General features: G+C 35.2%; 1 protein-coding gene across 5 annotated transcripts in view; it reads right to left on the bottom strand.

The window, feature by feature from the left end:
• Window positions 1–4597: 4597 nt before the first annotated feature.
• The window catches only part of LOC127860296 (abl interactor 1-like), a 49478-nt gene continuing 31008 nt past the window's right edge, over window positions 4598–23067 (bottom strand). For 4 of the 5 annotated variants that reach the window (XM_052398302.1, XM_052398305.1, XM_052398301.1 and 1 more), the window contains 2 exons: window positions 15021–15188; window positions 5997–9705 (listed from right to left, as the gene is read on the bottom strand). In XM_052398302.1, coding sequence (XP_052254262.1) covers window positions 9542–9705; window positions 15021–15188 — 332 coding nt within the window. In that variant the 3' untranslated portion in view covers window positions 5997–9541. Of the gene's footprint in view, window positions 5555–5996; window positions 9706–15020; window positions 15189–23067 lie in introns of those variants that run through there. The other variant, XM_052398303.1, reaches the window with a different exon arrangement.

Genomic DNA, 23067 nt, shown 5'->3' on the forward strand with positions numbered 1-23067 from the left:
CTTTTAAACCCGAAAGTAGGATTTTTGGACGTTTACGTCCATTTTGACAAACGCGATTATTTTTAAGTTTTAAAGGGGCCTTTTCACAGATTTTGGCATGTTTGAAAGTTTGTCATTAAATGCTTTATATTGATGAATGTAAAAATTAAATTTTAAAAGCTCCAGTAAAAAATCAAAAATAAAATTTAAAAAAATGGAAAAAAGTAGCCCGCATCAGGGCTCGAACCAGTGACCCCCGGAGTCCTGAAGTAAAAACGCATTATCCAACTGAGCTATCCTGCCAAACATACATAAAATGCGAATTTTATACCTTATATAAGCAATCTTCGTAGTTTCACAAATTTAAACGACAACAACAGAACTCTCCAAATTATTCAATCGTTTCGCGTTGCAACGCTTTATAATTTTTAGGTTTTTAAATCGTCAAAAGATGCATATAATGGCTATATTAGACCATGGCAAATGTTCAGTAATACTGTTTTCTCACAAATATCATAACTAAACCGAAAATGTGCGCATATGAAACAACTTTTTTTTCAATTTTCTCAATTTACCAAACCGTGAAAAGATCCCTTTAAAACGCAAAAAGACGGGTTTCTACCTTGTTACCACCAGATACATGTATATTCTAATTGGCATAGATAAAATTAAATCTATCGCATAGTTAGCAAGTGATAATTTTTTAGTTTTAAAGCGCAAAAAAAAAGGATTTCTACCTTGTAACCACCAGATATGTTCTAATTGACATAGAGAAAATATATTTCTTATTTATACTTAATTTTACTATGCCAAATTAGTTGTGAGGCTTTAAGACGCGTCCAAGTACTAAGCACTGGGTCGTATGATGACTGGTGTATCAAATCAGAAGAAATATAATATTCACGTAAGCATCTTACCGCCCACCGTAATAACATACACAATTATACATATACGCGTGAAAATATTGAGTTACCAAAATATAAATAAAAAGAGATAAGATAAATAACAGCATAAAATAGTACGCAATCGATTAACAATTGATCTAATTACCTGCAAGTATGGGGAGGAAGTATCAGGGTGCGTGCGCGCGTCCGTGCGTTCGGGGGTGTGTGTGGTGTAAAATTTGGTTTGGTAGTAAATTTTTACCCGAACATTGCTCTAAACGTATGCCAGATACTTTAAGCGAATCTTTATTAGGTAATGCCACTTTTACCAGCATAAAGCCCAAACTAAACTTTAGACAGCCCTATTTCGGGAGCGAAATTATACGAAATTTTCAAAGAGAGCCTAGATAATGCCCCAAGAAAACTTTTTTCTTTCGAAATATCCATCTCGTCGTCGATGGTGTGAAAAACGTATATGATGACGTAAACAAACAGCCGGTTGCGGTTACTGACAATGACATATAGGATTCCGGCCGACGCTCAAATACACCAAGGCAAATGAAAATTCAGTTGTGGTCGTTGAACATCCAGGGACTGCGCAAGCATATCGCCAATTTTATAGTAAAGCAAAACTTTGAGGAATACTTTAAGGAATTTGATATTGGTTGTACATGTATATGCAAAACATGGCGGCTAAAAATGACGACTTCCGTACGTTTTTGACAGAATATGCGATCTTTGACAGTCAAAGAACCGGAACTCGATGTAACAGCCGGTGGAGAATCTGTTACCATAAAACCGTGGTTAATTAGAAAGGGAACAGTGATGCGTATTTATAACGAATTTGAAGAAACTGTTGTTTTGTTTCTTGAAAAGTAATTCATGAAATACACAGAGATCTTGTTAAATAGTCCTCGCGTATGTTGCACCAGGGCATTCTTCAGTGTATGACCCCGAAAACAGCAACGGAACGGATGTATTGCATGAACAAATATGTTTAATAGAATCTGAACTAGGAGACGTTATGTTTCTCATCGATGGAGATTTAAATCCACGGGTAAAGGACTTCTTAGACTATATTTAGGAAGACAACCTGGACTATATTTATAATGAGAATGTCAAGTACCCCGGGGATGCCTTTTTTTTAAGCGTAAAAGCAGGGACAGCAGGCATAACTCTTTCGGTCGTTCGCTAATATACTTGTTTCGTACCAAAGACGTACATATATATTAAAAGACAGATTTAGCGATGTCAATGGGGATATGCCGTGCACAGCAAATGTTTGATCCAGCGTAGTGGACTATTTTATAGCGTCATCGGCACTTTTTGAGCTAATAATTGACTTCTCAGTGGATACTTTGGACATTTCGGACCATTTCCACATATATCTTACAAGTAAAAATGTGTTCAAAAACTGAGAAATGTGCTAACTGCGAAAAGTAAAAACCCAAGGTGGTTTTTGGAAAATTATTAAAAATGCTTGTGACAGAGAAAACTGCAATACTAACGGTATTATTGTTCATAAACGCTTTTGGCCTCGTTTACAGCCTAAATGGATTTTTTTTAAGTCCTGGAACAGCGCAATGGTTACTCATGTATTCGATGGCATCCATCTATGGTCAAATCTCTAATTACAACGCGATTAGTTTGGCATATTATTTAAGTTACTTTGTCGACAAGATCATGACACAAAAGCAACGATGCAAACAACAAAAAACTAATAACAAAAAACAACAACAAGAGAACAACAGTCAACAAAGCGAATAGTTTCTATTTTTTTAAAGATCGCCAATAGAGTGTGTATATTTTTATATACTAGCACGCAAAATAAAAGAAGTGTGCCATATGTATTCTGCCTGTAAACTTTTAAACTCCATATTGGACATTGGGTACCCATGCACTTTTCCACACGTTCGTCATGAAGGTGGCAGAAGGTCAACAACATTTTAATCATATCACATATCGGAGTTGTTAATTTGATTTCGCTTTGAAGAATAACCTGATAAATAACTTACAGATTAAACTAATAGTATTTAATTAATTCATGGTGAGAATATATTATCAAAACCAAGTCATCCGTCCACTATTCATATTCTGTTCTGACGTCATTCACTGGAAACAAGTCAACACCGAAGAAAATATCGGACATAGTTAGATGAGCAACACAAATAATAAATTAAACACCTCGTATGTTGTGTACTTCGCGTTATTCTTTAAAAATAACGAAACACATAATTATACGTTTTGAAGCGTTAATTGTACAGTAACAAACGTGTTAGTGTCCGTACTTTAGATGTTTACTTTAAAATATGAAAGAAGAAGGAAAAGGCAGACGGCGATCGGTGTATGTTAATATTGTTATTAATTTACTTGATTTGTTTTGTTTTTTTACTTTAAAAATTCATTATTATGAATGCAATAGGGGGTAGTAATGTGATAATACTGACATGTTAACATATCACGAAAATAATAGTGGGGAATTGTGTTAGTGCGTACTTTTTATGTTCTTTTTAACAAAAGGACGCAAATCTTCCACTATTGTGTAGTTGAATGCTGTGGCGAATGATAAAACTGGGCGCAAATAATGCACTCATCGCATTTGTGATGCAAATATGATTGTTAATGGGGATATTTTACGTATGTCTAATCATAACTAGTAAAAATAAATAAAAACAATGAACATGTAGGTGAACATATTTAATACTGAACACTAAGTCGCACCGTATTACAAAATGGTGACAACATACCGGACGTAATATTATTTTGTGATTGTTGAATGTGATGCTGCTGCAATTCAGTAAATGCTTTGATTGTAACGTTTTTTCAAATAGACCAATTACTCCATTACGAAATTACGGGCACTGTTCCCTCAACAAAGAAATGTAATCCAGTTCTTTGAATGGTCAATAGATTGTATTGCATATGCTATTTTTCACATCTCATTGCTACTCTTTCTGTGTTGTTTAATTTAAGAAATAAAGCGTTATTTGCGATTATTATTACTCTATAAAATATGTTTTGGAAACAATATGTCTCCATGAGAGGGTCCATTATACATTTCAGAAAAATCCCCTAGATTCCAGGCCAAAGTTTAGTTTAGTTTATGTGTGCCAGATTAGTTATTGCGGAACAATGCTGCACTTTTGAACTCTATTATGGACATCGATCAACCATGATCAATCACTACCCGCATAAACGCATTATTAATACCGAATGAAGATTACGTACTAATAATATGAGAGTTCATAATATTAATTCCCGTTAAAGTATAACATTATCAATACTCAAGCTCAATCTATTCATCCAATGAAATCCGGTTAAAACCAAAAAACTATTTCGTAACAAAATGATCAAAATGTGAAATAACCGCCTAGTAAGTTTGCCAAGTTTTATTCAATACAAATCATTTTAATCAGCAGGGACCTATACAAACAGTTTACAAATAGGTCCCTGTAATAACGTAGCAATTTGCATGTATATTTCGGTTTTAATTAGACGGCCATCTATCACTTGCTAAAAAAATTATACACTCGTATAACGTAAACAGTTTTCCTCAGCCGAGATGTACTAATTGCATTTTAATAATTCAGAAGACAACAGTAAGAATACTTTATCTACATAGTTTTAGTTGTACAAAATACAAGTATCACCATAAAGTCGTTCATACTACGCTGAACATTGAAGACCAACTTTATCTACACACATCAATTGTTACCATGGTCACCATGCAACATGCGAACCCTAGCGACCGGGAGGTCACGGGTTCGATCCCCACGATGGGAGCGTTCTTTAAATCTTTCCCACAGACACCAAGTACTGGTTCTAGGCTCCGGAAACGGACTCGATAGCGTTTCGAATAAGCCTTAGGCTTTCTATGAAATCGAGCTAAAATAAATAGGTTTAAACTAAAACAACATGCCAAATACGGTAAGCTCGTTTTACACATGATAATGACAAAATGTATCTGCACAACGTGAAACAACGAGACGCTACGCATAACTTTCGTTATTGTTAGTTTTGCTTTGAAATCTGCTGATCCTTGCTGGCACTTTCAAGGGACCTTTTCACGTTTTGGTAAATGGACAAACATTGTTTCAGATTCACAAATTTTCATTTTAGTTATGATAAGTGCGAAGAAAAAATAATGCTAAACATGTATGCGATAAAATATCAATAATATGCATCTTTTGACGATTTAAAAACCCAACATTTATAAAGCGTTACAAACGCGAAACGCTGTAATAATTTGGAGAGTTCTGTTTTTGCTATATTGTGTGACACTACGAAGATTGCTAATACAAAGTACACCTCATGGTATGGCCGAGTAGTATAAGTGGTAGTCTTTTACTCTTTTAGTGGCTTGAGTCCAGTTAATCATATCCTTTTTGCTGGAGCTAAGTTTTCCCATTTTTACATTTATCAATTAAAAGCATTTAATGACCAACTTCAAAAATCAGTGAAAATGTCCCTTTAACGTGACCAAGTACTTGCACAGTACACCAAGTCCGATCGTATTAAAATTGGCGACGACACATGGTACAGTACCGTATACTTTGCTCGCTGCATGTAATGTTGCTACAGTTGATGGCAGAGGCATATTTCGTCGACTTCGAAGTTAAGGCGACTCGACTTTCCTTTTGACATCATTACAGTTACTTGAATCGTTGCCTCAATGCGCTTTGTCTGGTTTACTATGGAAAGAAGTATAATTGTAGTACAGTCAATTAACTTTATTCCTTATTCGTATTATTTCACGTCTCTTTACTAATCTACCATGTAGTGTTGCTACTGATGTTGGTGGTGCTACCAATGCGAGTATAACTGATGTCGCTGCTGTTGTTAAAAGTGCACGTATAACTGTTACTAAAAAATAAACAATAATTATTTGTATATAAGCCGAGACATACTTGGTCTGGAATGCGTCCAACACTGAAACGGTTAGAACGTTGTATCAATCTTCAATTTAAACAAGAGGTCTTCACTGTTTTAATGCAGACGATTTGAAAGAAGCAGATGGAAACAAGAAGAAGGGTAAGCACTCTTCTATTGCACTCTAAATATTTCCATAATAATCTGATGACAGACAAACAATTTTGCCCGGCCTTTTGCAGTATAAACAAGAACAACAAACAATTATTAGTATTGCACATTTTTACTCATTACAAAATCCCCATACACATTTATAAAATAATGTTTATTGGCGTAGAGCAGAAAAACAACAACAGCTGTTCAAAGTCAGCGAACTCGACTATTCGTTGATGGTGCATTAAAAATAAATTTACATTTATGTCAGTAACACTTAGTAAACTTATATAATGACCACAAAGGCATATTTAAAGTTGAATATAAGTTTTAGATATAGTCTATGCAGACTTAGAGCTTAACATGACAAAAAAGTAAACATGAAAGAATATAGATTTTAAACTTTGTACTTTGTTTTTGCTTTGTTTTTATTAACACGTGTCGTATGAAAAGTGATATGGAGATGTTGTTTGTTTTCCCTAACCAAATTTATAACTGATACATTTTGCTTTTAAAATAGTGCATATTCATCAGTTGGCACAATGCTTAGCATATACTGAACAAATGTTTTACAGCATTGTTTGACAGCTAGTAATATAAAAACTGGTTTCTATTCTTATTTAAGTACATAGACTCTGTGGGTAGACATATTTTGGTATGATTGGTTATCAAAGCTTGCTTTACAACGTATATGATGTAGATAGTAACATAAAATGTTATTGGTACATATATATGTTCTGTAATAAATGTAAAGAAATTATTGGTAAAACTGGCACGTTCAATAAAATTTTGATCGAAAATAAGCATCTAAATGGTTAATTTAAGAATTAAAATGTTATATAATTATTTTTTTTTTGTATTTTTATTACTGTATGAAAAATTTATTTGAAACCAAAGGGCTCCAATGAAAGGTTCATGAAAAAATTACAGGTAAAAAATTGTATTCAAACACAACATCTAAAAGATTACATACAAAACATGTACTCTGATACAACATTTACTTCATGTATACAATACAGCAGAACAATATGTCCTACAAACTAACAATCGTTTGAGCCATTACATAAATCATTCATGCAGTTAAAGAGTGATCTCAAATGGGTGCCCTAGTGAAGAAAAGGTAATAAAACAACACTATGACTACATTATTAACTAGCAAAAAGCGAGCAAATGTAATGTAGATTTAATAAAGTTTGGCCATTGTTTACCTAAACATGGTATCGCTTTTAATATTCAATACACATACAATAAAATGTGTATCTACAATATCTTTTTTTTTAAATGCAATAAGAAATTCGTCCAAACACTGAAAAATACTTAAAACACATTAACTTGCAATTCTTATGTAAGGGAAGACATTATTAGACCAAAGTTATGTTGAAGAGAATCACAAAATGCTTCAAAATTAAGTTTATCAAGTAAAAAAATATACCAAACAAGATGCAATTGTGTAACACTATGTCCCTCATATCTTTGACCTTGAACGATGACCTTTCAACACTCAAAATGTGCAGCTCCATGAGATACACATGCATGCCAAATGTCAGGTTGCTATCTTCAATATTGCAAAAGTTATGGCCAATGTTAAAGTTCTTTATTCGAACGGACGTACAGACTGACATACTGACGGGCAGTTCAACTGCTATATGCCACCCTACTGGTCAACAAACAGACAGGGCAAAAACAATATGTGCCCCAGAATAGACTGGAGGACATAAAAATTGTTCTTGAAAATATTTTGGATCATGACTGTTGTTTGCTATGCTGCCAATATTATAAATCTTTAAGAAAAACCACGTAAAAAGTCAGCAGTACAAACAAGAGGGAAGACAACTCATAATAGTTAATGACTGTGGTTAAAACATGATGGTCTCCCTCTGCTATTACGTTGTATATATGTCTCAATCATGTACTCTTTCAATTTATAAGTAATATTTTCTGTCAAATGCATATATGTAGTCATACAATACTGCATTTAAAATGAGTAAGTATGACACTGCTGATCACCATAATCGTATTAAGGATTAACATATTGATGAACAATGTACATTACACATGTTAAAAAAAAACAAGAAACCGTCGGAGACGGGTGATGCTCCCCAAAGTTTTTTTTGTCAAAATATTGCACTATATATTCAGATAAAAGGAAACGTCTTGAGGGCACAGTAGTTAGGGGGACAAGAATTTTTTTATAGAAAATTTCAAAGGGCCATAACTCTGTGAAAAATCATCCGCCCAGAACCCGCTGATAATATGCACATCTCCTCTTGGTAGTGAAGCTTCCCATAAAGTTTTATTGAATTCCAGTCATTGTGCACGGACGGACAGACAGACGCTCACACAGACAGACGAAGCGGCGACTATATGCTCCCCCTAAAATAAATTTTTTGGGAGCATGAAAATATTAAAACAAGAGATGTGTTCGTCAGAAACACAATGCCCCCTATTGCGCCGCTTTGAAATTTATTTATTTGACCTTTGACCTTGAAGGACGACCTTGAACTTCCACCACTCAAAATGAGATACACATGCATGCCAAATATCAAGTTGCTATCTTCAATATTGCAAAAGTTATGGCCAACGTTTAAGTTCTTTATTCGAACGGACGGACAGACTGACATACTGACGGACAGTTCAACTGTTATATGCCACCCTACTGGGGGCATAAAAAAGAGAATGAACCTGTTTCATGCCAACAAATTTAATCCTTGCTTTTCATAATCTGTCCCAAATCATTTTTGTGTGTCATGTCTGTTCTGACTTTTCTTACTTCAGCACTGTGTTACTAAGGCATTTAACTTAACATTAGGGTTTATAATCTCATCTAACATGTTATCAGTACATTGTATTCACTTTTTTTTTTAATGTTGATCTACCATTCCAATCCTAGCATTTAAAATGGCTTAACACATGGTCAATTGGTTATTTGCCTCATATGACTCACATTTTTTGTCTACAGAATATTCATGGACAAAGGTCCAAAATGATGTAATATTTTTATCTTATCATAATCATGTTGACTGCTTTTTCAGATAATCCAATTCAAGCGATCATTAGTTTTTTATGATTCCCATAAAACAACATTAAAATTTAAGCAGATTGTTAACTTCCCAGATCAAAAGGCGACATACTTGTAAGAAACAAACCCGCCATTTCTGACAAAACAGAAGCACAAGCAGTTACTTGAATTACCCCCCCCCCCCCCTATTTAATTGTTTTAATTATTTTTGACTCCTTCATTTTTTTCAGTTCTATACCTCGAAACAGATATAATTAATATGCCACAATTTGTTTCTTTTAAATTTGTGCCCGTATATAGATTATGCAATAAAATTTATTGTGTTGAAAAATTAAAGATACAAATCTTACTACTGGTATATGTATACAAAGACAGGGACTTAATGCCTAGCAAACTTGACTATTCCAGCTAGCAAAGAATGCTATTCAAGCTCAAAATACACATTGCCTTTTGCAATGTTTGATAGCCATCACAGCATCCTATTTCACTGATCACTTCCATCAAGGATGTGAATTTCCTGCATACAAATCTTTAGCAGTAAGCTTGACAGTGTAAATTAGGTCCATTCAATGACATCTGTAAAGAAAGCACTAGGAATAAATGCTAATTTTGCAATAACAAATCTGTTATATGCTTGCTACATGCAGGCTTCCACATAGTTCCCAGGGAAAAGGCCCGTAACTCCGTCGAGAATGCCCTCAAACCAGCCATCATCATTCTTCTTTAGGACATACAGGACAGAGTTCTCCTTGAATGACAACTCGTCGTCTTTGTTTGCCATGTAGTCGAAAATAGCTATCACTGGAAAGGTGTTGAAATTGGGGAAATTAAGTGCAATGGGTATAGATTTTAGAGTTTAAATCATAAATTACATAAAGAAACAGATAATTCCATTTAGACATACATCAATAGCTACAAAATCTGCATTGAAAAATAAAGGAACACCTTCTGGATTTTATGACAAAAAAGTAGGCAAACAAGAGGGTCATGGGCCCTACGGCGCTCACCTGAGACCCAAAAGAACTAAACTATTCTGGGAAGGTGGAGTTCAAAATAATAAAAGTACTTCATACAGACGGGCGTACATACTTAACTTGCGCTTTATAGTTCGATTATTTAGTGTAAAATCTTCAAAAGAGGACGAGTGCTGAGCAGACAGGCGGTAGTATAGACTTAGTGTGCTCTATTATTAAAATACGTTTTCACTGTGTTTCCATTCAAAGTTATTTAGAACAATGATACTCTGATTTTCAAGTAATACTGCATTTCACATATCATACATGACGTCTGTATATAAAAATTAATTAGAATAATGGTATTTCTGACTTTCACATAATACTGTATTTCACATATCATCCATGTAGGCCTACATGACTTTTGTATATCAATATATATTTATGATTTAAAATGAAATTTCATACTTCATATAAGTTAATTTTTGTTAATTATTCACATTTGTAAGTGTTTTTTTTGTAAACAATTCCTCTTCGCTTCTACTCTTTATTAACAACCAATGCAAAACTAAAATGCATTTTAATTGTGAATTTTTTTCTCAAATTCAAGCTGCATTTAATATCATAAGTATCGCAAATAGTTGGTTTTAAGTACATTTTCTCTATCTCTTTAATTCTTGAACAAAGTATATAATCTGTGATATGATATGTGTACATGTAGACACGATAGTTTTTTGTCAATAAATGTTCAACAGTAAAGTTGGAGAATATTTCAATCTATTTTTTATTGATCAATATATTTGAATTTCGACAACAGTTGTTGCCTAAGCTGTAAAGGATATTTTTACTTACATATCTTTACTTTTTCTTCTTGATATTCATAATATACACTGGGACTTTGTGAAAGTTATAAGTTAAATAATAGCCATATTGAGTAAGTTCAATCAGGCATCACTGTACATAAAGCTAAGAAATATGAAATATCACGCCCATTAAATTTAAATATATGGTATAAACCTTTCTTGGAAATATATAAGTACATAATGTTGCTATTTCAAGAGCTTGCTTCAATGTTGTAATCTGTTCTTTTTATGCAGTCAGCATAAATGCCAGACAGATGTATTTATCTGTTTATCTCTATATTGATACCACTATATAGCAATTGCTGTTCCATGCTGTTCACTGCAAAGGGCTGTAAACAAGGGGTTAGGCATCAAGCAACTGTCATAGATAATGAGGTACCTGCTGTGGCTTATGGTTATTTCATTGGTCTGCGGTCATTAAATTACATGCAACAAAATGTGTGAAAAGTGGCCAGCACAGGAATTTGGGGCCTGACTCTAAACTGTTATATTGACCTTTTCGACATTGTTAATCGAGGTATTCCGAATGACCTGGAAATCTAGGTCAGGGGGGTTGCGCAGTAAGCGATTTATCACATCCGCTTAAAATTGCTGTATACACACACACAAAAAAGATAAAATCTAGCTAATTTAACATAATGTCGAAGAAAAGGAAAATGGACCAGTTGATGGAAAACAACTCTGTATTTTTTTATGCGATTTGGGTGTTTCTTTATACAAGTTGTTGTAGTATTTACCGTGAAATTTACAAATAAAATTGTGGGTGGGGTAAAGAAAAAACATTGCGTCTAAGTTTCAAAAACACGTACTAGTATTGAATCCAGTGATATATTTTAGGATCAGAATGTCTGTATCAAATATCTAGGCTAATGTGATTATCATTTAAATATTGAAAAGTGATCCATTAACTGCAGGGTTGACCGTAACTTTTTCCACTAGATCACTGGTCAATTAACTTGTGAAATTTACTAGACCTGACCAAAGGCCAACTAGACCAACTTTATCAAGTAATTAATCAAAAATAAATAAAGAAAACACAATCTATTTCTGTAATATTTAAAACGATATATAAACTATAATCCTGGCTTATTAAAAGACCTTAGGCTTTAGGCTTCAATTTTATAAAATGGCATGGAAATATCATCAGATAGTTTGCAACACAAACTGTTGTATGGATTACAACACATTTATTTTTTAAGTTAACTTTTAATTTTTGTTAATGACTAAATAAATCTTTTTATTTTAAAGCGGATATACACGATCTTCACAAATGTTTGGTGAACAACAATAACTTCATAAAACTTTATATACATACAGTTCAGTATAAGGAGCAACTTTCAGAAGAACATTTGTCTGATAATTTGAATTAAGCAGGATATTTTATTATATAAAGACATGTACTGGTAATAAAGTATAAATTTCAATTTTGGTATTTATTTCCAGGTTGCTTTACCACAAACGTTGCGGGAAGTGGCACAGCTACCAAACAGTGACCTGAACAATATCCTACGGCAATTCAGCCTTCCTGTCAAAGGAAAGCGAAATCACAGAGTCACACTCGTTGCTAATCATCTTCATATAAGCACCAGTGGTGGCGATGTTCATGAAAATGATGTCTTCCTTCAGACACTAGATGATGTGAAGAATCTCAAGGAGGGATGGACCAGTGACATCCGTAGTGTTCCAGAATTGAAGCTACTTTTGATTTTGAAATATCAACTGGCATCCCATGACATAAGTTCTTGTTCCCCTCATTGCGCAGAGTTCTCTGATGACAGTTTGAAGTGCTACAAGGCTCCGAGATCATATGATCTATGCGAGTCAGGCCACATTTCGGGACTTCAGTATAATGACTTGGTGAATGTGCATGGATTTTGTGCTGTTAAATGTCTTGCCAATCCATCTTGGGACACTAGTGGGACTCAATATAACGTGATAGTTATTCTAAAAGAATCTGGCGAACCAGTAGGAGCCACATGCACATGTGTAGCTGGACTTGGCAAGGCTTGCACACACATTGCCGGGCTGCTATTTGGCATTGAAGACTTTGTGTTACGTGGCTTCAAGGGACTGTCTGACACACAAGCCACAACTGAAAATCTGTGCAAGTGGATTGTTCCCAAGGACCCGAAGGTTGAGCCAAAAGCACTGAGAGAAGTGAGTGTAGAAAAGAATGTGCCTGGACGGTTGAAGAAAGAAAAGTAATTCCATGCTTCTGACTACAACCCTCTGCCAGAAAAGTTGAATAGTGTCCACTATGACAGTTTAAGTCTGTTGCATCACACTCTAAGTCTTGAGTCGCCTAATCTGCCTTGGGTGAAAACTGTAGCTCGAGCAGTTGTGAAACAGCACAAGCAGCAAAAACTGATTGTCATACCTCCAGCTTAACCAACTCTGCCAGATATTGGGAATGAGTTCCACCCAGAACTTGTTCCATCACAATGCTTGGAAGTAAGAACTGATACGAGACCAATGACATTACTAGAAAAAATTCACAGTTTGAATTGTGATGGAAATGGTGAAAAAGACATTTTGCAAAAACTTAAGTAAAAAATTGATGACCATAGTCTTTAACAAGAGCACAATCTGACTCGGTGCCCTGGTTTCGATACAGACATGGGATGATAACCGCGTCCAATTTTCAGCGTGTCTCTAGCCATGTGTCGGTTATAAAGAAGAGAGGAATAAGTGACGCTACCCAGTCATTGATTGACATCTTAGTGACTGGTGTTTTTTTTAAGAGGAATGCAGCAACACGCTATGGGAAGAAAGAAGAACCGAAAGCCATAGAAGCATACAAAACCTACATGCAGAAATCACACACAATCTCTCCTAAGTAATTTTCTGTGAAATCAATATTACTACTTAAAGTTTTGAGATTATTTAATAAAGGGTTTTCAGATGGCAAAAATACGTTTGTTGCACTTCATCCCCAACCAATCATCAACATAATAATCCTTTGTAATTATGGCCATGTTTTTCAAATGTTCACGACTATTTTCAAACTTGTCCGAGGTAGCCACATAACCAATGTTTTGACCAAATTTCATGATGATTAGGCAAAACATGTGACTTCTAGAGTGTTCACAAGCTTTTTTACTATATAAATATAAGGAAAAAGACCCCCCCTGCCCCTGGCAGCCATGTTTTTTTACCGATCTGTACCATTTTCAAACTCAACCGTCGTATCCAGGAAACAAATGTTCTGACAAAATTTCATGAAGATTTGACCAAAAATGTGACTTTGAGAGTGTTCACATGTTTTCACTTTATACATATTTAGAAAATTGCCCCGCACTCTGGCGGCCATGTTTATTCATCTATCTGGACCATTTTTCGAACTCATCCGAGATATAAATGAAACCAATATTTTTATAAAGACTTTGTAAGTGATTAGACGTTGTGTTCAGGTTCATTCCTTTAATTCAACTGACAATAACAAACTAATAGGATATGACGTTAAAACAACGTTACATAAAGTGGCGCGGCGTTACGGCGGCGTTACGTTAACGCGCCAAAGCCGCGACAATTTTGACCAAGCTTCATGATGATTGGACAAAAACTGTGACTTCTAGAGTGTTCACAAGATGTCTCTAAAGCCATATAGGGAATACTGCCCTGCCCCATTGCGGCCATCTTTTTCAACAGACCGGAACCATTTTTGAACTCAACCAATATATCATTAAGACAAACATTTTGACAAAGTTACATGAAGATTGGGCATCAAATGTGACTTCTACAGTGTTCACAAGGTTGTTCTTTTTTTTTGACCTAGTGACCTAGTTTTTGACCCAGCATGACCCAGTTTCGAACTCAGTTGAGGTATCAATGGGACAAATGTTATGACCAAGTTTCATGAAGATCGGACAAGAAATGTGGCCTCTAGAGTGTTCACAAGGCAAACGTTGACGATGGATGGCCGACGCACGACAGACAAAAGGCGATCACAAAAGCTCACCATGAGCACGTTGTGCTCAGGTGAGCTATAAAGCATACAGTTTAACTGAAAATATAAACAGTTGAAATGTATTGTTTCTGCAAAACGGAATGTTAAACTCATGTGATAAAAGATTGAATCATTGGGATTTATTTAATGTATGGAAAGAACTAAAGCAGAATAATAAATTTTAAATGACACAATTACCAGCATGACAAACAGCAAAAAACAGTTTCCTCAGTCAAGTTATTATGGTTAATAACTTCCCATTTACAAGGCATATTAACAAATAGACAGCATCATACCTTTCTATAGATAGTTTTGCAATTAAGAAATCTAGAATCTAATACCACTTGTGCGTACCTTTCTCTAGATAGGTGTCCGGTACATAGGACTGGAACATATGTGGCCCTGCGGTGGCGTATTGGTCCTCGTCCTGGTAAGATGTGGGGCGTGGATCAAAGTCATCATCCTCGTCATCAAACTGAGGGGGCGGGGCATCAAACTCTGGCGCTGGCGGCAGGGGGGCCTCTAAGAAATGGCAGTTGTAGTACCATTAAAAGGTGATACTTAACGTTTGATCCCAAGGACATAGCCATTTAAACTAATGTGTTGTTTACATTACATTTGGTTCAAGTGCAATATTAATGAATAAGCTATTTCTTTGTTTTATTCATAATACAATATTTCAAAATTCTTGATATCTTTTTTTTGTTCCAAGTGCAACAAACAAACCTGGCCAACCATAAAATTCAATATGAGTTTTCATGTTTTCATTTTTACATATTATTCTAATTTATATTGGTTATTGCTTATTGAGACCTACTCAGTGACAATTACTAACAAGAGGGCCTGAAAGGCCCAAAGTCGCTCACCTGAGATTCAAAGGAACTTACTTGTTCTGTGCAGCCCAAGATGGCATTAAAACAAAATGTTCTTACCAACTTTCATGACTAGTGAACACCCTGGCAGCCACGTTTTTCAACAGACAAGAACCATTTTCATACACATCCAAAATATCATTCAAACAAATATTCTGACAAAGTTTCATAAAGATTCATAAGTCCATATAAGGAAAAATGCCCCGCCCCCTGGTGTCCATGTTTTTTAAGCAACTGGAACCATTTTCGAAGTTGTCCAAGATATCATTAGGACAAATCTTCTAACAAAGTTTCATGATGATCGGACAATAAATATGACTTCTAGAGTGTTAACAAGGTTTTACTATAGCTATATAAGGAAAAATGCCACGCCCCATTGGCGGCCATGTTTTTCCACCAACCGGAACCATTTTCGAACTCATCCAAGATATCATTGGGACAAATCGTCTGACCAAGTTTCATGATAATCGGACGATAAATGTGGCCTCTAGAGTGTTGATTAGATTTTACTAAAGCAATATATTGCCATGTTAGGAAAAATGCCCCGCCCCCTGGTGGCCATGTTTTTAAATCAACCGAAACCATTTTCTACCTCATCCAAGATATCATTGGGACAAATCTTCTGACCAAGTTTCAAGAAGATCGGAAAATAAATGTGGCCTCTAGAGTGTTAACAAGGTTTTACTATAGCCATATAAGGAAAAATGCCCTGACCCTGGCGCCATGTTTTTCAACCAACCGGCATCATTTTTGAACTTGTCCAACATATTATTGGGATGAATCTTCTTACCAAGTTTCATGAAGATTGGACAATAAATGTGGCCTCTAGAGTGTTAACAAGATTTTACTATAGCCATATATAGCCATATAAGGAACAAGAGCACCGCCTTGCGAGTGCAGACCGCTCATCTATTTTTCTTTTTAAAGGTGTTGGGACCTATCTCAATTTCAATCACAAAGGATGGAGGGGTGAAGTGGAGAGGGATGTATAGTGTGGGGGTGTGGTCAATTATTACATTTTCTTCCAAAAATGCAAAAAAATAATTTATTTTTATTTTTTTTGAGGGGGGGGGGGATTCTTGGGTGGGATGGTTGGACGGTATTTCAAAAATAAAATAATAAAAAAACAAAACAAGAGATGTGTTTGTCAGAAACACAATGTCCCCTATTGCGCCGCTTTGAAATTATTATTATTATTATTATTTTTACCTTTGACCTTGAAGGATGACCTTGACCTTGAACTTCCACCACTCAAAATGTGCAGCTTTATGAGAAGGCCGCTTTGAAATATGAATTTTTTTACCTTTGACCTTGAAGGATGACCTTGACCTTGAAGGATGACCTTGAACTTCCACCACACAAAATGTGCAGCTTCATGATAAAGCCGCATTGAAATTATTATTTTTTTGACCTTTGACCTTGAAGGATGACCTTGACGAATGACCATGACTTTAAACTTCCACCACTCAAAATGTGCAGCTTCATGAGAACGCCGCTTTGAATTTTTCTTATTTGACCTTTGACCTGAAAGGATGACCTTGACCTTGAAGGATGACCTTGACATTCCACCACTCAAAATGTGCAGCTTCATGAGAACGCTGCTTTGAATTTTTTTATTTTTTTTTTATGACCTTGAATGATGACCTTGACCTTGAACTTCCACCACTCAAAATGTGCATCTTCATGATAACGCCGCTTTGATTTTTTAAATATTTTGTTTGACCTTAGACCTTGAAGGATGACCTTGACCTTGAAGGATGACCTTAACATTGAACATACACCACTCAAAATGTGCAGCTTCATGATAACGCCGCTTTGAATATTTTTTTTGACCTTTGACCTTGAAGGATGACCTTGACCTTGAAGAATGAACTTGAAATTCCACCACTCAAAATGTGCAGCTTCAAAATAATGCCGCTTTGTGTTTTTTATTTGTTTTTTGACCTTTGACCTTGAAGGATGACCTTGACCTTGAAGGATGACCTTGAACTTCCACCACTCAAAATGTGCAGCTTCATGAGAACGCCGCTTTGAATTTTATTTTATTTTTGACCTTGAAGGATGACCTTGAAGGATGACCTTGACCTTGAACTTCCACCACTAAAAATGTGCAGCTTCATGAAATACACATGCATGCCAAATATCAAGTTGCTATCTTCAATATTAAAAAAGTTATGGCCAATGTTAAAGTTTTCCGTTGGACAGACGCCATATATTTGACCTTGAAGGATGACCTTCACTTTCACCTTTCACCACTCAAAATGTGCAGCTCCATGAGATACACATGCATGCCAAATATCAAGTTGCTATCCTTAAAAAATGGGCAATTATGGCCAATGTTAACGTTTTTTTCGGACTGACAGACAGACTGACTGACATACTGACGGACAGTTCAACTGCTATATGCCATCCTACCGGGGGGCATAAAAATTATTTTTTGGGGGTGGGGGTGGGGGGGGGGGGGGTATAGTGTGAGGGTGTGGTGGTCATTTTTTAGATGATCTTTAATTAAAAATAAATAATGGGGGGATTGAGGGGGGATTCGGGGGGGGGGGGGGGGCAGGGGGGGGGCGTGGGGGATGGTTTGGACGGAGTCAATTGTGGTATGTCAGGTAAGAGTTGTTTTGTCAAAGTATCAATCGAATCTAATCATAAATAAAGAAGTTATGGCAATTTTAGCAAAATTTAATAATTTGACCTTGAGAGTCAAAGTCATTCAAAGGTCAAGGTAAAATTCAACTTGCCAGGTACAGTACCCTCATGATAGCATGAAAGTATTTAAAGTTTAAAAGCAATAGCCTTGAATCTTTAGAAGTAAAGTGAATCTAAACACAAAATGTAACCATATATTCAAAGTTACTAAGTCAAAAAAGGGCCATTATTCGGTAAAAATGACAATCAGAGTTATGCAACTTGTCCTTTACTGTCCCCTTATGATAGTTTGCGAGTGTTCCAAGTATGAAAGCAATATCTATGATACTTTAGGGGTAAAGTGGACCAAAACTCAAAACTTAACCAAATTTTCAAGTATAAAGGGCCCTTAATTCCGTCAAAATGCCAGTCAGAGTTACATAACTTTGCCTGCACAGTCCCCTTACGATAGTTAGTAAGTGTTGCAAGTATGAAAGCAATGGCTTTGATACTTTAGGAATAAAGTGAACCTAAACACAAAACTTAACAAAATTTTCAATTTTCTAAGAATAAAAAGGGCACATAATTCTGTCAAAATGCCAGTCAGAGTTACATAACTTTGCCTGCACAGTCCCCTTACAATAGTTAGTAAGTGTTGCAAGTATGAAAGCAATGGCTTTGATACTTTAGGAAAAAAGTGGACCTAAACACAAAACTTAACCAAATTTTCAATTTTCTATGTATAAAAAGGGCACATAATTCCGTCAAAATGCCAGTCAGAGTTACATAACTTTGCCTGCACAGTCCCCTTATGATGGTTAGTAAGTGTTGCAAGTATGAAAGCAATAGCTTTGATACTTAAGGAATAAAATGGACCTAAACACAAAACTTAACCAAAATTTTCAATTTTCTAAGTATAAAAAGGGCATATAAATCTGTCAAAATGCAAGCCAGAATTATCACACTTTGCCTGCCCAGTCCCCTCATGATAGTAAGTAAGTGTACCAAGTTTGAATGCAATAGCATGGATACTTTATGAGAAAAGTGTACCTAAACACAAAACTTAACCGGACGCCGACGCCAAGGTGATGGCAATAGCTCATAATTTTTTATAAAAAAATAGATGAGCTAAAAATGCCCCGCCCCTTGGCAGCCATGTTTTTCAAGCAAACGTAACCATTTTCGAACTCATCAAAGATATCAATGAGACCAATTTTCTGACCATGAAGACTGGGCAATAAATGTGGCCTCTAGAGTGTTAAAAAGGCAAATGTTGATGCCGCACAACGGGCGACGGACAATAGGCGATCACAAAAGTTCACCATGAGCACTTTGTGCTCAGGTGAGCTAAAAACACACAAAGACAACCCAAAAATATCACATAATGTAATTAAGTAACACTAATCCTGAATCCTGACAGTAAATCAATGATCAAAAATTGTAAAAGTGTTAAGTTTAAAGTTTTCTTTCATTGGCCCATTAAAATCCTTTTCTTTAAAGATTGTATTGATCACTTTTAACAAACAGTCAACATATGGCAATATGCAGAATTGTTTAGGCAAAAAAATGGAACAATATTACCCAAAATTGCAATACTGAAAACATTCTTTCACTAATGTATTTGAATATTCTATATTATACAACTTATCAAAGACTTTTAGTAAAATATTCCATTTCTTCTTTAAAAAGGGTTGAATTGCATTTGAACATAATATAAGGACAAATCTCAACAATCGGGCAGACTATTTAATTTAGCTGAATACTTTTTAATCAAAAACATGTATATCACATTTGGACCAGATTGTATCAAAACTGTTATATAGCTGTAACTGAGAAAGAATGTAATAACAAGAATGAACTACTTATATATAAGGGCGGAAAAATTGGGATGGGGAGTAAATACCGGATGGGGAGTGAATACAATGTAATGGGCAGCACATGGTTGCTTATAAACATGCATTAGCGCTGATATTTCTGGTAAAATATTGACGCACAACTGGTAAAACATTGACGCACAATTGCAATAAAAAAACACACCAAAAATATAAATTTTTTTACCTGAAATGGATATTATCACAATCAACAACAAGGAAATATCAGACTATATTAGTAAGTAAAGCTTGTCCTTACATGACTGAATACCAGAGCGTAATATAAAAATATGTTCTTATAAACATCCACTCTTTTAATAGCAACCACGCAATTTTATATGTAAAATGCCAATGAACTGACAAAAATACCATTCAATGAGAAAAGGAAGGTTCAGTCATCGGGCAAGAGGTTATAAAGTCCTAAATGTTCTATTACAAATAAGTGGTATGTATGTACATATATTTCCAGGGATACATGTGGTCATATGGCCATTTGGCATTCACGTGTTTTTTTTCTTTAGTGTGAGCATTCAGCATTCCACAACTATGGTACACATGTTGACTAATAAATCTGTTTTCTTGTCAATTTTTAAAAGTATTGACCACAACAGAAACAAGAGGGCCATGATGGCCCTGAATCGCTCACCTGACTAACCAAATACTATCCCAACCCAGTTTTCATCAAGATAAACATTCTGACCAAATTTCATAAAGATTGGATGAAAACTGTGACCTCTATTGTCTACACAAGGTTTTTCTAATATTTGACCTATTGACCTAGATTATGACCCCAGGTGACCCAAATACAATCCCAACACAGATTTTATTAAGATAAACATTCTGATCAAATTTTATAAAGATTGGATGAAAACTGTGACCTCTATTGTCTACAAAAGGTTTTTCTATTATTTGACCTAGTGACATAGTTTTTGACCCCAGATGACCAAAATACAATCCCAACCCAGATTTCATCAAGACAAACATTCTGGCAAAATTTCATGAAGATTGGAAGAAAACTGTGACCTCTATTGTCTACACAAGGTTTTTCTATTATTTGACCTATTGACCTAGTTTTTGACCCAAGATGACCCAAATAGAATCCCAACCCAGATTTCATCAAGATAATTATTCTGACCAAATTTCATAAAGATTGGAAGAAAACTGTGACCTCTATTGTCTATACAAGGTTTTTCTATTATTTCACCTAGTGACCTAGTTTTTGACCTTGTGACCTAGTTTTTGACCCCAGATGACCCAAATACATTCCCAACCCAGATTTCATTAAGATAAACATTCTGACCAAATTTCATAAAGATTGGATGAAAAAGGTTGACCTCTACTGTCTACACAAATTGTTGACGGTTGTTCTATTATTTGATCTAGTGACCTAGTTTTTGACCTCAGATAACCCAAATACAATCCTAACCCAGATTTCATCAAGATAAACATTCTGACCAAATTTATAAAGATTGGATGAAAACTGCAGCCTCTATTGTCTACACAAGGTTTTTCTATTATTTGACCTAGTTTTTGACCCCAGATGACCCAAATACATTCCCAAGCCAGATTTTACCAAGATAAACATTCTGACCAAATTTCATAAAGATTGGATGAAAACTGCGACCTCTATTGTCTACACAAGGTTTTTCTATTATTTGACCTAGTTTTTGACGTAGTGACCTAGTTTTTTACCCCAGGCGACCCAAATGTAATCCCAACCCAGATTGCATCAAGATAAACATTCTGACCATAAACATTGGATGAAAACTGTGACCTCTACTGTCTATACAAACAAATTGTTGATGATCTTTCAATTATTTGACCTAGTGACCTAGTTTTTGACCCCAGATGACCCAAATACAATCCCAAACCAGATTTCATCAAGATAAACATTCTGACCAAATTTCATAAAGATTGGATGAAAACTGCGACCTATTTTGTTTTCACAAGGTTTTTCTATTATTTGACCTATTATGTGACCTAGTTTTTGACCTAGTGACCTAGTTTTTTACCCCAGATAACCCAAATACAATCCCAACCCAGATTTCATCAAGATAAACATTCTGACCAAATTTCATAAAGATTGGATGAAAACTGTGACCTCTATTGTCTACACAAACAAATTGTTGACGTACGCACACACGCACGCACACACAACGGACGCCGGACATCACACGGTCACATAAGCTCACCATGTCACTTCGTGACAGGTGAGCTAAAAACTGGTACAAACAAATGAGAAAACACGGGGGCAGGTGATATGTGCCGAACCCAACTGTTTGTTTTACATTGTGTTTTTAACATAATCAGTTACAAATGGTGCAGCGTGGATTTTGTGTCATACCGAGTCTTGTAAATTCCTATCATACAAAAGGCTCTACAGAAGCGTTTGCATCAATTAGTGCGGTGAACTGTGTGTATTTCAAAATAAACTTTTACATGTTTTTATTCTTCTTTTAAATTCAGACATTCAGCAGGAAATAGTCAAAGCTTATGTTATTAACATGTAGCAAAATAACACCAAGCGTTCTGTTTTCATGTTGATTCTACAGCAATCGGACTAATCAACAAATGCACAACATCATAAAAAACTGCTGAAAGCAAAATGCAAAGAACAACAGACTCTTTGACAAATTCCTTAAAGTTCCAAAACAACATGATACTTCAGAAAAAATGGGTATTTAAATTTGCAGAAGATGTTGTAATGATTTTTTGTAAGTTTTTGTTGTGCAATTTAACATATGAGAGTGTAAATTTCATAAAAGCATGAACTATGCAAAAAAAATCATTTTAGGTGACCAAAACACAGGTCATTATTGTACAATTACATCCAAACACAATCAATTAAATAAATCAGAATTTAATCAGCATGTATGTATTACTAAATTGTATCATGTGTTAAGTTCCTTTTTTGGAACAAATATTATTGGACAAAAAAAGAGACAATAACAACATGATGAATAAGATGCTATGAAGTATACAAGAAAACTTTGTATTTTAGGAATCTGTCAAAGATTGCTACAAAGA

The sequence above is a fragment of the Dreissena polymorpha genome, chromosome 15, assembly GCF_020536995.1.
Source record: "Dreissena polymorpha isolate Duluth1 chromosome 15, UMN_Dpol_1.0, whole genome shotgun sequence".
NCBI lineage: Eukaryota > Metazoa > Mollusca > Bivalvia > Myida > Dreissenidae > Dreissena > Dreissena polymorpha.